Raw genomic sequence first — 17364 nt, 5'->3', positions numbered from 1 at the left:
ATTTTTTTTTTTTGTAGAGACGGGGTTTCACCGTATTGGCCAGGCTGGTCTTGAACTCCTGACCTCAGGTGATCCGCCTGCCTCAGCCTCCCGAAGTGCTGGGATTACAGGCGTGAGCCACTGTGTCTGGCTGCCTATTGTCTTCTTTTAGCCACATTAAGCCGTTGTACTCCAGCCATTTTACAGAAGTAACTAGGCCCAGAGAGGTAACTTAAGTCATCCAGGGTCAGAGAGCTAATAGACAGCTGCACCACGATTCTCTTGGACTCAAAGCTAGGCCCGCTGCACTCTGCAAGGAGAGGAGGGGGTCCCTGAAGCTGAAGGCCCTGCAGTTAACCCGAAACAAAAGCTGCATAGTTAGCTGCTTAAAGAGTATCATTTAATTGTGTCACAGAGTCCTTCCTAACCCTTTGGGTGGATCCAGTTATTGCTTTGAGTTTAAAAGCCTGATTTACAGTGTAAAGATGGTTTGGAAAGGGGTGATAAATATCTTTCCCTGCCTTTCGCCCACTCACCTGTGAACATGCAAGAACAGGGACTCAATCTTACTTATCATTTTTCTCCAAATGCCTGACACCCAGCCTTGTGCTCAGTGGGACCTCATGGTCCAGAATGGCTTGGAATCGCAGCACTGAGAGATTCATTTCACTGAAGCCATCTGAGAGGCCCATTCAGGGAAGTGCCTGGAAGCTGTGGCTACTCAGAATAAAAGTTTGGGAATGTTCAGCTGGGAGAAAAGAAGGTAGTGTCTTTTCCAATCATAAGCTCCCAGGATTCCGTTGTCCTGGGTTTGATTGTGAGGGAGACAGAAGCAAAGCTCAGGACCCTGGATTGAGCAGAGATGGGTAGATCTGTGGGGAGGTGTGGGGAACCAGAGACCACGTGATGAAGACACCAGGTACCCGGGAGAGGGAACTGTGAGGAGGATCATGGGCATCTGCCTCATGGGTTTTGCAACTTTATCAGGGTTGTGCAATGTAGCTGTCACGTGCCAGGCAGGAGTCTGTGACCTCTGCTCTGCTTGTGCCACGTTACAAAACTTTTCCCCACGAATCAGGGCCGCTGTCCCAGTGAATCCCAGGAAGGACCAAGTTCTCTTCTTACTGACGACTATGGCTGTACTGAATGGTGTTTGAAACACAGAGACATCACCTGAGGTTAGGAGGATCATAAAAAAGCAGCACGTATGGCACAAAAGCCACCGCTTGAGGTGCCAAGAAACACAGAATCCATTTTCCAGTCTGCCAGATAACCTCCTGAGCCGAGCCTCTACGGACTCCCTGTTAACTGAGATGTAATCTTCGCCACATTTGCCAAGAGCCCAAGCACTTAGAAGGTAGCAAAACTGGAGTTGACCCCAGATAGTCTGACACAGAGCTGGCACTCCAAGACTCAGACTTTGGCAGGCCTCCTCTCATCTCTCTACCCCTTTACCTCCCGGCGTGTCAAACATTTCAATATTTTCCAACACCCAAGTTTCTATATTAGATAGCTGTTCCCTTTGATGGAACACAGTTCCAGTTTCACTTCATCTCGGATGAAGCCTTCTGTGTTAGTTGCCTCTGGCTGCTGTAACAAATTACCTCACATTTAGTGGCTTAAAAGAATGCAAGTTTATTTTCTTACAGTTCTGGAAGCTGGGAGTTGGAAAAGGGTCTCACTGAGCTAAAATCAAGGTGTTGGCAGGGCTGTGTTCCATCTAGAGGATCTAAGGGGAGATCTCTTGCCTTGCTTTTTCTAGCTTTCTGGAGTTACCTGCGTTCCTTGGCTTATGGCCCTGTTCTCCACTTTCAAAGCTAGCAGCATAGAATCTTCACTTCTCCCTCTCTCTCTCTCTCACATGCATACACTTTCTCTGGCCTTTGCCTCCATTTGTCACACCTTCTTCTGTGACTTTTGTCCTTTTGCCTCCCTCTTTTACAGATGCTGGGACCACCTTGATAACCCAGGATGATCTCTCCATCTCAAGATCTTAGCTGAATCTCATTTTATCATGTAGCATCATTAATTGCTTCTGGGACTTAGGATGTGGGCGTCTTTGGGGGACATTGTTCAGCTTTCCACAACTTCCCCAGTCCCTGAAGACAGTATTGTCTCACTTCCTTCCAGTCCCCCATGGCCCTTTGCGCTTTCTTCCTGCCATGGCTTTAGGCCTGATCTATTCACTGCCTGCTCATATGTGTGTCTCCTCAGCTAGATTGTGGGTGCCTTAATAGCAGAATCCGTGGCTTAACCTTCTGATTATTTATTCTCAGTGCCTAGTATAGTAGCTGACACAATAGGTGCTTCATCAGCATTGGATAAATGGTGAATGATGTATTAGCTGGTGGCTTCAGGCCAGATACTTCTCTTCTGGGCCTAGTTTCCTTACCTGTGAATTGAAGCTGGAGGCCTTGTAGCTCCATGACCTTTGTGCACAGGCATTCTGTGGCACAGCTGACTTTGTAGTAACTGAAGTGCCGTGCGTTACCCTAGAATGTTGGTTCCATAACTGCAGAGCCTTGGGCAACAGGCATGACAGCCAAGAACTTTTACCTGGGTCTGTTGAGGGTAGATCCTGTCACAGCAGGCAGACTTGTCTAGACAAAAATCACATGTCAAATGGAAGTCTGGTTTCCTCCTCCATTGCTTACTAATTGAATGCTTTCCAGAAAGGGAAGACAATGGAAGCCAGCACAGACGGAAGACCTATACGGTGTCATGGACTCAGCACAAAGACACAAGCACTTAGGGTCAGATAGGCCTGCCTGCACACCTGCAGAGATCTGTAGAGGGGTACACAGGACAAAGGAGAGAGCCACAGCCCAGATAGACCACGAGGTGCATGGGCAGACCCGTTCGTACCCAGACAGACAGACGTCCATTCTGTCTGTCTTGCCAGAACTCAGAACCACAGAAACACATAAACAGAGAGACAAATTAAAAAAAAAAAAAAAACACAGGCTCATATTGACTCTCCCAGCCCCCCTCCCGCCTACACACTCACTAAGTCACCCTACCAAGGATGTGAACTTTACAGCTGGACTCACCCAGGGACTAGGACGAAGGAAGAGACATCGGTTCATTTCCTGTCTGGTGACAACTTGCATATCTGGTCACCTCCTCCCTGACCCTCTAACAGATGGCAAATTAGGGGCCCCTGGGAGGGGTCAGGGGAGGGCCCGGCTGCCATTGCTGTGGGTTCAGCAGAGGAAGCAGCTGCTCGTGGATTGCATAAATACACAGCAGAGGCTTTCCTGGTTTTCCTCTTCCCGGGGGTGTGGCTCCGCTCGCCGTTGCTCTTTTGTGTGCTGCTATCTTCCTCCAGATGTAGGGAAGGGCAAGGGCATTCTTTGTCTCTTCCCCAGTGAGGTGACCTTGGGAAAAGGCACCAGCAAGAATGCCAGTGTGAAGAAGAGTTCAGCGGTGACAACCCCTGCAAAAGGAAACTGCAGTGCAGGGAGAGGCCAGGACACGCCCAAGGACACACAGTAGCAGAGTAGGAACCAAATCCCCAGTTTCTTGATTCCATCTAAAGGGCTAAACAGTAAATTCCAAGCATGCCTGGCCATGAATTTGCAAGGCCTCTTCCTTCTCTAATAGGAGAGAGTCCCATCGCTTCCCTTCTGACTTACTCCATTGCTGCCTGGGCACAGGGGAATGGATGAAATGAGCTCCCAAACCTCTTCTGGCCCTGCAGAAGTCTAGCTCTTTGCCCAGTAATGTGACCTTGAGTTAATGTGACCTTGCCACTGCTAGCCCCTACTCTTAGGCAGGTAGAAACATGGATGTGGGAGAGAGAAGGAAGCAAAGGAGTAAACTTTAGCAAAGGCCGCTAATAGATAATGACAGTATCTTTGTAGTGCGCTACAACTGATCAAAATACAGTTGACCTTGAACAACATGGGGACTAGAGGTTCTGACCTCCAGCACAATAAAAAGTCCAAATAGAACTTTTGACTCCCTCAACACTTAAAGCTACTAATAGCCTACTGTTGACTGGAAGCCTTGCTGATAACATAAACAGTCAATTAACACATATTTCGTATGTTTTATGTATTATATATAGTATTCTTACAATAAAGTAAGCTAGAGAAAAGAAGATGTTATCAAGAAAATTATAAGGAAGAGGAAATATATTTACTGTACATTAGGTGGAAATGATCACCATAAAAGTCTTCATGCTGGTTGTTTCCATGTTGAGTAGGCTCACGAGGAGGAAGAAGAGGAGGGGTTGGTCTTGCTGTCTCAGGGTTCGCAGAAGCAGAAGAAAATTTGCATATAAGTGGACCCATGCAGTTCAAGTCCATGTTATTCAAGGATCAACTTTACTTCTAAAACTTCCTTTCTTGGTTCCCTGCTAAGATGGATGGGCTGACGAAGCAGAGGCTCAGAGAGGGAAGTTATATTCCTGCCACTTGCTAGGCAAGCTGTCAGGATAAGTCACTTCACCTCTCAGCCACCTTTTCCAACCCCATGAGGTGGGGATGATAATATCTAACATGATTTTTGGATTGAGGATTTAGAGAATTAAAGATGCATCATGCTTGGCACATGCAACGTTGATAGTGAATTGTACATTAAGTACTATGCTTTGTTTAGAGATTCAGAGCTAAAAGGAGTTGGTCCTTAAAGAGCTTATCTAGTGCAGTAGCTTTCCAAGACTTGACCACCATCTATAATAAGAAATACACTTTATATCATAACCCAGTAGAGTCACCCACACATAACTAAAACAAATACGTCACAAAATAAGACTTGCCCTTACTGTGTGAGACATTCTAATATTTTCTATTAACCTTCAAAAATGCTGGTGGTGACTACCTAGTTAGTTGATTTTGTAGCTTGCTAATGGCTTGAGAATGATCTAGTAGGAACAGACATGTAAACAGAGAAGTATAACAGAAGGGCACAGCTGCTGGGATGGGATACACTACTGAGGACAGTGCGGTTACAAGAGAAGAGGTGATTAATTCTTCTTGAGGGTGTTGTAAGACTAGAAAGAATTTTTAGAGTAGGTAATTCTTTAAAAATGAATGGCCATTTGCTGTAAGATACAAAAAATAAGGAAGGGAATTCCACGCAGAAGGAATAGCACAAAGACATGGAGATGGGTGAGAACATGATGTGTTTTGTGACCCTAGAAATGCAGAACAACGGAATTTGTGGGATAATGGGGAGAGGTGACCTCAATGAATAGTAGCCTGCTTCTCCCTTTCGGCTTCAAAATTGGATGGTTTCTGGGAATGGGGTCCCCTGCCTTTGTCGAACCTTGGTCATCTTTGGGTACTATGTTCCTAAGCTCCAGCTCCTACTGCATTTAGCGCCCCATAGACAGAGCTGTCAGTCCCCTGGGTCCTCCTTACCAGACACCCTCCCTAATAGCCTATGAATATTTTCCTGGAAGGTTCCTTGGCACAGATTCCTGCTCTCCATCAGTATTGCCCACAACTTTCTTTAAAGGGATGGGGAGAGGGCCGGGGGCGGGTCTTGCTATGTTGCCCAGGCTGGCCTTAAACTCTTGGGCTCAAGCCATCCTCCCACCTCAACTTCCTGACTAGCTGGGACCGCAGGCACACAGCAGCATGCTCTGCAAAATTGCTCTCAACTTTCTTTGCTTCTCTAAACCCTCTTTGTTCATTTTGTGGGACTAATTTCCTTCACATTCCTCAATAGCAGTGATGATTTGAATAGTCCTTCATAAGGCTGGATGTGCGGTGGCTTATGCCTATAATCCCAGTGCTTTAGGAGGCTGAGGTGGGTGGATCACTTGAGTTCAGGAGTTCAAGACCTGGCCGGCCAACATCCCGTCTCTACCAAAAACATACAAAAATTGGCTAGGTGCGGTGGTACACACCTGTAATCCCAGCTACTCGGAGGCTGAGGCACAAGAATGCTTGGACTGGGGAGGTGGAGGTTGCAGTGAGTGGAGATGGTGCCGCATTCCAGCCTGAGCGACAGAGCGAGACTCTGTCTCAAAATAAATAAATAGATGAATGAATGAATAGTTCTTCAAAGTGTTTTCACATATATTTCATGTAAGCCTTACAGGAACCATGGGTAGGTGAATTTTTTTTTTTTTTTTTTTTTGAGACAGAGTTTCACTCTTGTTGCCCAGGCTAGAGTGCAATGGCGTGATCTCAGCTCACCACAAGCTCCATCTCCCAGGTTCAAGTGATTCTCCTGCCTCAGCCTCCCAAGTAGCTGGGATTATAAACATGCGCCACCACAACCGGCTAATGTTTGTATTTTTAGTAGAGACGGGGTTTCTCCATGTTGGTCAAGCTGGTCTCAAACTCCCAACCTCAGGTGATCCACCCACCTCGGCCTCCCAAAGTGCTGGGATTACAGGTGTGAGCCACCGCGCCCGGCTGGTGGATTTTAAAAATAACATTTGCACACAAATACAGGGCAGACCCATCATCTGCAACTGTAAAACCTTTTCATCTTGTATAAATTCAAGACAAGTGTGGCAGCTTGGATCACACAGCAGTAGAAATTTTGGGACTATATTCTGCTGTCTGATTTCCAGTGTCACACTCTTTTCCATCTCATCATTTTCCCTCTCAGATATACTAGAAAGTCACTCAACAGAAATGCTCACAAATTCCCAGGGCCAAAAGCCACTGAAAGCCCTTTATTGCGGTCAAAAAATAATGATTGCAGTTGGATAATCCCATCTAGTTAAAAAACAAGGCTGCCAAAGATGGCTTTTCTTTAGATAGCACTTACTGTACTTAGGGCATGAGGGTGAGCCAGGTCCCAAGGCTTTCTCCTCCAAAGAGAGTTATTCCTTCCTTAATCCATGAGATTGTTCAGTGTGGTAGACCAGAAAACTAAAAGGAAATCCCAGGGCCAGAGCACAGAGGAATACGTGCATCATGTATCAAAGCCTATGGCCTAATGCTAAGATGGAAGGTTATTAAAAGTTCAATATGGGTACCAAAGAGAGAAGCGTCGTTTACAGAAGATAATTGTGTGCTCAGTGTAGATTGTCTAAGACACACAGCCATGCAATGGCGGGTCTGGGATTTGAGCCCGTCTGTTAATCTCCACAGACTGTCCACTAATGGCTCTCTTAACTGTTGTCTGCATAACAAATAACTGTAGTGTTTGCTAAAATGTAGATTCCAAACAACAGTCTCAGTAGGTGTTAGATGGACCCAGGAATCTGCTATTTCAGGAAGCTCCCAGGTGATTCTGAAACAGATGGTTTGAGGACAACACTTTAGGAAATACCAGAATAGATGACGCTCAGTTTTCTTGAGGTTCTAAGACTCAAAAAATCTTTTTCTTTTATAGTTATCTACCTTTTGCTAGCATTTCAGATCAATGTGTTATGTAAGGATGGGATTCCTATTTTCAAGGAGTTCACTTACACTCAGGGACTCTAGGAACATTTAAAGGATAATTTTATTGTTATAATCTGCCCTTAACAAAATTAACAAAATGATCCTCAAAATTTGCTGATTCAACCATTCCTAGCAATGAAAGGAGGAAGCTGGCTACCTACCAGACTTCTTGTTTCTGGTGTACTTGGTTCTTGGTGACCTCTAGGCAGGCAGCACCCCAGCAGGGCTGGACTGTTTGTGCTTCCTGGGAGGTTAACATTTCCAGAGTGTGAATGCTGGTATGAGCCATCAGAAGCATCTTCCTCTTTGAGTGTGCCAACTCTTGGCCAAAGATAGCCCTAGAAACTGTAAGAACTTTGAGAGCAGATTCTGTTTGTCCTATAGAAAACTCCCATCAGCATATTGCCTCTATGTCCAGCTAGAATGTGTCAGATTTCACATGTTTGTTCACAGTCTCAACCACTCTTTTTTCCCCCTCTCTCTTTTTTCTTTTTCTAGTTTGTTTTTTCTTATCTCCTCATCACAGTGAATGGGGGGGGTTCTTACAGCTTAGCGTTGTCTTGTGTACTCTTGCTCTTGAAGGAAGGAGCTACATTGTCCACAGTGCTTGGGTAAATTAGATCATCTTCCACCCTGGGATCACGGAACAGTTGACTCCTTTTGACTCAGGAGGAGGTCAGAATCACTTCCCCACAGATAAATCCATAGAAACAGAAAGCAGATTGATGGTTACCAGGGGCTGGGGAGAAGAGGGAACGGGACATGGCTGCTGAAAGTTTATGGAGTTTTATTTTGGGGCAATGAAATGTCTTGGAATTAGATAAAAGTGATGGTGGTACAACACTCTACAGTACCAAATACCACTGGGGTGGTGGGGAATCACTCCCCCAAGACAACATCACAGGCAGAGGAAAGCAAGTTGTATATATATTTCTTTCCTAGCATAGTTACCGAAATTTTAAGTTTTTATGGGAATAAGTGCAAAGATTTCTAGAGTTGAAAACAGAACTAGGAAGAAAAATATTGCCTCCCTCGCACACATACCCACCCCAAACATATCACCTCTACCAGCTGCAGTCCTATCCTCAACGTTTCAAAATCCATCTCTTCTTCTTTGTCTTTACTGCATAGGTGTTGTTCAGGACTCATCCTCTCCTAGACTCTTTAATCCCTGCCTCCAGGCTCACTACATACTTTCTGACTCCTTCTCCATTTTAGTTACCATCGTGATTTTTTTTTTTTTTTTTTTTTTTTTTTTGGTCTGAGACAGAGAGTCTCCCTCTCTCGCCCAGGCTGGAGTGCAATGGCACCATCTTGGCTCACTGAAACCTCCACCTCCCAGGTTCAAGTGATTCTTCCACTTCAGCCTCCCGAGTAGCTGGCATTATAGGCACCCGCCATCATAGCCACCTAATTTTTGTACTTTTTTAGAGGGGGGGTTTCACCGTGTTGGCCAGGCTGGTCTTGAACTCCTGACCTCAAGTGATCCACCTGCCTCAGCCTCCCAAAGTGCTGGGATTATAGGCTTGAGCCACCATGCCCGACCTCCAACATGATCTTAATGCAGGTCTTTCCAATGTGTTGCTACCCCACTTTTGCCTTGACAATGATTCCTAGAGCTAAAACAATGAGATCTGAACTGCTTAACATGTCCCAGGAGGCTTTTCAATATCTAGTCCTCTCCTCTCCAGCCTCTTTGACTGCTCCACGTTAGATATACTGAGGTTCCTGCAGCTCCCGGATGTGCTGTACTCCCTTTCTCCTGTGCCTTTGCACACACTATTCCCTTTGCCTGAAACAACATCCTAGCATTCACTGCCTGGTTAACTCCTCCTTATCCTTCAAAGCCGAGATCAAATAGACATCCTTTAGGAGAAGCCTTAGAAGGCTTCCCACTCCCCTTCAGTCTGGGTTAAATGCCACATTCTCTGTGCTTCCTCAACACCCTGGCTTCCCTCCATCATAATCCTTAATATGCTGTATTGTGGTCATCTGTTTACCTGGCTCTCTAACTCACTGGCCTACAAACTCCCGGAGGGTAAAAGACTGTCTTAATGTATATTCATCTTCATATTTTTGGAGTTTAACACATAGCAGGAATCCAGTAAGTATTTATTGATTGCATTCGTTCATTTTTCAAAAAAAAAGTAATGTTTAAAATTCAAAGCATTGGAGAAACGGAATTGAAAACAAATGTTCGGCACATTGTAACTTAGATCTCTTCTTGGTGCTTAGGGTATAGTTTTTCTTGTTTGCTGGAAATGTATTTATTGTCGAATGTGTCCTTTCGCACAGCAGAGATCTGTGGAGTAGGATTGTGGGCTGGGAGTGGGTTTATCCCATAGACCTAAGACAGCCACTTAATTTGTGTAGACCCTTCCCAGCCTGGGCCTCTGGGTTTTCTTTCTGGGTGGAGATCATCTTCTGTAGGAAATGGAACTGCTCCAAGCCAAGAAGCTTTTACTTTTGCTAGGTCTTTTTGTGTTCTGCTGTTCAAATATTAGGAAGACTGAACCCTGTTTCAGTCTTGACAGTATTATGTTTCATGATCCCAAAAAAAGTGTTTGTGTAACCTCAAGTCATGCTGAAAGTGAAATACAGCTTAAAGTGGGATTCTGCTGGACCTCACTCAACTTTTCACCTCGCCGCTTGGCTCCGAGCGGGCAGTATTTGAGTATGTGGTTCCCCCTCAAGTCTGTAGGAGTTGTATTGTCAATAAGGTCCAAAGCCAGAGTGCTTGCTTTCTATTAAGTAAAGAGAATTTTTGAAATTCAATGACAAACCTTTATTAAGCCCTTATTGTGTACAAGGCTCAAAGCTAAGTGCTTTGGGTGATTCAGGGTGATTAGGGATAGGATTCCATCTTCAAGAAGCCTCTCATCTAGGAAGAAAGGCCGATAAGCAAAGTTTTGGACACATAGGAGAGCATGGCTTTCTCTGGGTCCAGTAATACTTTGGTATCCAGATCATTAGAGAATGGAACACCTTCTATTGAACTATGCAACAGTCACAGGTTTAGATCTTCGCAAGTTATTATTGCCTTTAATCTTCATATGATTCCTATCTTGCAGTTAGGAAATGGAAACCCTAAGATGTAGTGACTATGAGCTCAGAAAATTAGATTGGGAGATAAGCCAGTAGATTGAGGTGGTAGATTGTTCAAGATCTTGAAGGGGAAGGTGTTTGCTGGGGATAGGGGAGCTGTCCCCAGCTATATTTGCCCTTGGCAGATGGGATGGATTCTGGGAGAAAGAGCTCTAAGAAATTAGACCTGTATGACTTATTTTCATGAATCTAGCTGCTAAGCTGGGATAAGTGAAGTTAAAAGTAGTGATGGGCCAGGCGCAGTGGCTCACGCCTTTAATCTCAGTACTTTGGAAGGCCAAGGCAGGCAGATCACGAGGTCAGGAGTTCAAGACCAGCCTGGCCAGCATGGTGAAACCCTGTCTCTACTAAAAATATAAAAATTAGCCAGGCACAGTGGCACGTGCCTGTAATCCCAGCTACTCAGGAGCTGAGACAGGAGAATCACTTGAACCTGGGTGGCAGAGGTTGCAGTGAGCCGAGATCGTGCCACTGCACTCCAGCCTGGGTGACAGAGTGACACTCCGTCTAAAAATAATAATAATAATAATAATAAAAGAAAGTAGTGATGGAGAGATTGATCAAAACCTCTTCCTCTGAGACAAATTGAAGGATAAAGGGGAGGATAATTTTGAGCTACAGATGAGGACATTGTCGTTTGCACCTCTCAGATGATAACATCATTTTAGTACAAAAAGAAGTAAGGCCACTGGGGGAGATCAGGGAAAATGTGGGGCTGGGGCTGGAGTAGAGAAGAGTTGAAAAGTTTAATTATCTTCACATTGAGCTTTAATCGAGTCTGTTTCCTCATACTGGGGACACTTGAAAACCGTTTCCCAAACCAACTACAAAGAATTTTCTGGCAGGGGAGCCTAAAGCCTACTGGCAGGTTGTGCACAGATCTTTTTTCTCCTGATCCCCAAGTTTGACTCTGACTAGGAGACAAATCTTTTGGTACCATGGTTTTCACTGTTCAAACCTCCTGAAAAGAAAAGAAACCAAAAGAAAGGGAGAAAAGACTGAATTTTTTTCCCTTGCAAAGTGGTACATCCAATAGCACTCAAACTGTGAATGTATTACGATGTTATACTTCTTGGCTAATATTTCATTTTCTTGTAGTAGCATAGAAGTAGCCTAGCTTTATTTTTTTTTAACAACAAAATAATACTTATTAAATGTTTTGGTAGGTAATATATGTAATGGGTACAAAATTCAAAAGGTACAACAGGTTTTACAGTGACCAGTAAACATCTGTTTCACCTTTGCCTTCTAGCCACCCAGTTCCCTTCTCTCGAGGTAACCAGCATCACCAGCTTCTTGCTGTGATTTTTATAGCATTTTCTTGATTGCTGTGTTGCTACAGAAGAGACATTGTGAAAATGAGTTTAACAAATAATGCAAGTCCCTACTGTGGCCAGGCCCTGGATTGCTAGAGCCTTAGTTTTGGTAAAATCTTATTAAGAACTTTGTTTTCTTGCCTATAATGTGGCCAGAGTGAAGCCATAGTGCTGTCATTAGTAGTGAGCACATTACCATCTGTAGGACAAAGATCCATCAATTCAGAAAGCTGTTGGATATAGGAACTCTGATAGTGTTTTACTTGCTATTTTGAAACCCAGCCATGTGTTTCCTATTAAATTACATGACTGATAGCTGCCGCTTATGGTTACTTAGTAAAGACTCCTGTTGCTAAATGGCTCAAATGGATGTCTGTGTATTTATTTTGCCATGTAATACAAAGCATAAATTTTTCTTACTCCAGTAGCTCATCAAGCCCTTGGATCTTTCATTATAAGTTCATTGAGGCAGGAACTATGCCTGTGCCATCCTCACACCTTTGCAAGTGGCATTCAATAAATGTTTCTCAGGTATTATAAGAAAGACTCAGTGAGGTCACATTCCCAGGAGGAAAAAGGACGCTGGGAATAAGTGATAGGAGATTTTTCATTAACCTTTCCTCTAGGTTAGTTGCCAACTTTCTCAGCAACGAGAACCCGGTTTCTTGACCCCCATCAAATGGTTGATATCAGTAGGTTTTCAGGAAAAATAGTCACCACTGCCTGACTTCAGCTCTTGCTGATAGGAGTTCATGTTGGCTGATCTTTTCTGGTTACACCCTGGATTCCTTTGTGAGGAAAGGGAAAGTAGTGTGAATTAATGACTACAACTAATTATGACCTGCTTCCTTTGTTTAGGAACTTATCTTTCATTGCTATTCGTTTGCCTTGAGAAATAAGGAAGTGTGGGTTGCAGATACGGGCACTGGACTGAGAGTCCTTAGAAGTGGATTCCACTGAACTGGTGTTGTGCAACCTGGAGCATGTCACTGCCTTTTCCTGGGCCTCAGTTTCCCTATCTGTACAATAAGCCTTGACGATATGATCCCTATCGCCCTTCCCTATTCAAAGAGTTATGATTTGGGGCCCCTCTTCCTGCAGTCTGTGCTCCTCTGACCTTCCTTTACCCTGTGTACCCAGACCCCGGATATCAGTTACTGACTTCCATCTCTGATTTGTGCTTCTAGGTTTTCTTCGTGTCTGACCTCTTCAAGACTAAGACGACGCTCTCCCTGCCTGCCCCTGCTATCCGGAAGGAAATCCTTTCACCTGTGGACATTATTGACAGGAACAATCACCACAACATGGTGTAGGTGCCACCCACCTCCTGAGCTGTTTCTGTAAAATGACTGCTGACAGCAAGTTCTTGCTGCTCTCCAATCTCATCAGACAGTAGAATGTAGGGAAAAACTTTTGCCCGACTGATTTTTTAAAAGGAAAAAAAAAAAATGTTTTACTTTGTGGCCTTCCAAAATAGGTAGTGTTCGCCTATGTGGAAACAACAGCAAACTAACACCAAGTGCCAGAGTCCTGGATGTGCAATTGGTTTAAGTGTTCATGTTCTAGTGAACACGGCTTGTTCAGGAACAAACACTAAAATGATTTGAGTAGAGGCTGCTGGTCACCTTTTGTGACCTGAGGAATCCCAGGCCTGTGAGAAAAGCAAAAATTCACATTGTAGCACACGATGCCAGACATAGCACTGAATCAAGAAAATAGCCATTGCAGAGCTGCCCTCTTGAGTCTTTCTGTCCATCCCATTCTATTCTGTACTGTGACTTTAGTTCAGGAAGTTTTGCTTTGTGTTTTAAATAGAAGGAAAGAGCAAGTTTGCTCAGTCAAGTGATCAGATCCCGAATCCAGATTCCCAGTGCTAAGGCCTTACCACCTCCCCTGCCCATAGGCCAACAACCATAGTTCCTCACATTAGTGATTAGCAGACTCTTTGTGGACGAGTGAATTTCACAAATAGCACAATTTCAGAAGAAATCGAGGGCACAGGCCCTCACTTTTCTTCTTTTGACGCACCATCCTGTGATGTTGAAATGTCAATTGCAGGATGCTGATGTTGTGCACGTCAATCACCGGGCACTTGCACACTCTTAGAAACAGTTCGACTTCGGTTACTGCCTTCTCCCTTGAAATCCTTGCTGCGTGCCCACCAGGATTTCCTGTGCGGGCCCGGGATGAGCAAGGCATGGTCTGCCACCAGCTGATGGAAAGCAGCCTTCTGTACAACAGATGGGAGAGTGAAGGGGGCAGAATGAAAATCGAACCAACCTTTTAGCTGTTGCAAATCAGAAGGAGCCAGAGAAGCAGGCAGTCTCATGCCTGAGAGGTTACCCTTCAGGATGACAGAGCTGAGGGTCTTTGTAGGAGTTGCTCTTGCTGTGTAAAGCACTATTGTCTTGGGGTTGACCCCTAGGGCAGTTCTTGATAGGTTCTGCTGGGCAGAACATATGGGTTAAATCTCGGTAGAGAGTTTTCCTCATCCTCTATCCATAAGTGTCCTTCCATGCAAGGTCCTACTCTAGGTGATAGACAGGGACCCCTTCTACTGTACCTTTTGAGGAAAGGAGGAAGGAAGAAATGCGTTTAGATCTTGGATGCAGACCTTTCAAAGGGTTACATGTAACCATATGGATCAACCACATGCACATCCTTACTACAGAATCCGTCCTTTCATTTCAACTTATAGCAAGCTATGATTTTTATATATAAATATTATATAAATAATGTATAAAACATTAAAAGTTAACTATGTAAGATATTTCTGAAACAATTTTAGCTATATCCACTATGATTATAAACTGTGTCTCGACCTGTGTTATTTACATTAGCTGCTTAAAAAAGCATTGAGTTAATTTTTTAAATATCAACTAAAATATCATAGTTCTGTGGTAGACATTGTTTTATAATGAAAGAAATAACTGCAACTAGAGAAAACTGTATAAAAACATTAAATTGTCGGTATTTTTGTAAGGTTCCATTTTGTAAAGAGAATAATATTCAAAGACTTTTGTAGCATACAAAGTGAAAACTTGTATCTGCGAAACTATACTTGTATTAAATGTGCTTTTTAAATAAAAGCTCGTAACACAACTAATTAAGGACTTGCAAGCCTGGAGTGTTTGAGAGATGTTTGTCTCAGGTGTGCGGGTAGGAGAAGGAAGAATCACAGGCTGGCCTCTTTGAGTGGGCTTGCCTCATCTCAGGGCACCAACTCCTGATTTTTTTCAGTGGGAAATGTGGTGGTCATAGGGTAGATACTGACGTCTGCCCTGCTCTTTCATCTCTGAAAGCCTGTTTGCAGAATGAGGCCCTGGCTCTACCCTCATCTCAGGCTCCTCTAGAGAGCTTTTGTATTCTAAAAGGGATTTTTCCATCAGAGGGGTAGGAGCTGTAGGAGCCCCAAGGGCAGATAAGCAGCCTTCACTCTAGATAAGGTATGCTGGGGGAGCTGTACTGAGGGAATCCTGTACACAGTCCACATCAAAGGAAGGTGCAGGCACTGCTGAGAATGGCATGTGGCTCCTGCTTCCCTTCCTTGTGTTCCTCCAACCTGGAAGAAAAGGGGAAGCTAGAAATTCACATTTATCGAGCACCTGTGTGCCAGGGATTTTTGCCTATTTGTTCTGTCTGATCTTCACAGCAGTTCTTATTTTTAGAAAGAAGGAATACTAAGGAATGCAAAGATGAAATGATTTGTCTAAGATCCTAGAGCATTAAATTGTAGGACAGGTCTTATATTAATTTACTATGGCAGCTGTAACAAATTACCACAAACGTAAAACAACATAGATGTATTGTCTTACAGTCTTGAAGGCTGTAGGGGAGAAGCTGTTTCCTTGCCTTTTCCATCTTTAGAGGCCACCCACTTTCCCTGGCTTGTGGCCCTCTTCCTCCATGTTCACATGGAGGAAGCAACACTGGGTCGAGTCCTCACCTGCCATCTCTTTGGTTCTCCTCGGCTGCCACCCCTTTCACGTGTAAGGGCCCTCCTTGGTGATTACACAGGCCTGCTCATAATCTAGGATAATCACGTATATTAAAGTCAGTTCACTGGCAAACTTAATTCAATCTGCTGCCTTAATTCCTCTTTGCCATGGAACATATATTCACAGATGCCAGGGATTTAAGACATGGACATGTTTCGGGAACATGAGGAGTACCGGAGGTCACCCTCTGACCCTCAAAAGATTCATACCCATCCCACATGCAAAACCTATCACCCTATCCCCACATCCGCTAAAGACCTAGGATATGGCAGTATCAAGTCAAAATCCTAAATCTTAACAACGTAAACACCCCAAATCTCATCATCTAAACTAACCCATTCAAATTAGGTAAAGAGGCTCCATGTTTAATCCACCCTGGAATACATTGTTCTCTATGAACTTGTGAAACTTAAGAAACAAGTTATCTGCTCCCTAAGTTCAGTGGTGGGACAGGCATAGAATAACAGTTAAAGACATTCCTATTTAAAAAGGGAAAGAAGCCAGGCGTGGTATCTCACGCCTGTACTCCCTGCGCTTTGGGAGGCCAAGGCAGGCAGATCACGAGGTCAGGAGATTGAAACCATCCTGGCTAACACATTGAAACCCCATCTCTACTAAAAATACAAAAAAAAAAATTAGCCGGGCGTGGTGGCGGGCGCCTGTAGTCCCAGCTACTCGGGAGGCTGAGGCAGGAGAATGGCGTGAACCTGGGAGGCGGAGCTTGCAGTGAGCCGAGATCATGCCACTGCACTCCAGCCTGGGCAATGGAGTGAGACCCAAAAAAAAAAAAAAAAAAAAAAAAGGGTGGGGGAGATAAATAGAAGGAAAAAAGAAGTCATCAATCCCAAGCAACTTCAAAATCCAGCCAGGGACCAGGCATGATGGCTCACTCACGCCTGTAATCCCAGCACTTTAGGAGGCCGAGGAGGGCAGATCACTTGAGGTCAGGAGTTCAAGACTAGCCTGGCCAACATGGTGAAACTGCGTCTGTACTAAAAATACAAAAGACTAGCTGGGCATTGTGGCACATGCCTGTAATCCCAGCTACTCTGGAGGCTGAGGCAGGAGAATCACTTGAACCCGGGAGGCAGAGGTTGCAGTGAGCCGAGATTGCACCACTGCACTCCAGCCTGGGCAATGGAGTGAGACCCAAAAAAAAAAAAAGAAAAGAAAAAGAAAAATCCAGCCAGGGGTGCTCCACTTGGCTTCAAGTCCTGGAAATAGACCCAAGTGGCTCGTGTCTCCTTGACAGTAAAGCCTGCTCTTTACTGCTACATGCAGCCACCTCCAGCCCCTGGAATAGCTCAGCAATTTCACAGCATTTTTCTATAAGTGGTGATGTTTCTTTGGGCCCCAAAATGTAGCTAGGAAGATCCTTAAGGCCAGAGGCCAAATTTTCATTTCAAATCTGAAGAACCAATGTGCAGAGGGGCAGAACAACTCTTGTTTGTGGGGGTGGGAGAAGGAAGGCACCCAGGGAGTAGAGGGACTGGTGAGACCAGAGCTCAAGCCTCCTGATCCTAGTACCCCAGTCTTTCCATTTTACCTTCCAACAGTACTTGACAAATGGAACTTGAGAAGTAGCCCGGTTTCATGCGGACTTAAGGAAACAAT

At 44.5% G+C, this 17364-nt stretch overlaps 1 protein-coding gene across 2 annotated transcripts in view; it reads left to right on the top strand.

The window, feature by feature from the left end:
* PPAP2B (phosphatidic acid phosphatase type 2B) overlaps positions 1-14858 on the top strand; it is a 151833-nt gene extending 136975 nt beyond the window's left edge. For both annotated transcript variants that reach the window (XM_011973843.1, XM_011973842.1), the window contains one exon: positions 12940-14858. In XM_011973843.1, the coding sequence (XP_011829233.1) occupies positions 12940-13065 (126 nt within the window). In that variant the 3' untranslated portion in view covers positions 13066-14858. The remainder of the gene's footprint in view (positions 1-12939) is intronic.
* The last annotated feature ends 2506 nt before the right edge of the window (positions 14859-17364 follow it).

The sequence above is a fragment of the Mandrillus leucophaeus genome, unplaced genomic scaffold (genome assembly GCF_000951045.1).
Source record: "Mandrillus leucophaeus isolate KB7577 unplaced genomic scaffold, Mleu.le_1.0 Scaffold14, whole genome shotgun sequence".
Classification (NCBI taxonomy): Eukaryota; Metazoa; Chordata; class Mammalia; order Primates; family Cercopithecidae; genus Mandrillus; species Mandrillus leucophaeus.
The sequence above is the reverse complement of the archived record's forward strand: the minus strand, read 5'-3'. Positions and strand labels throughout refer to the sequence as shown.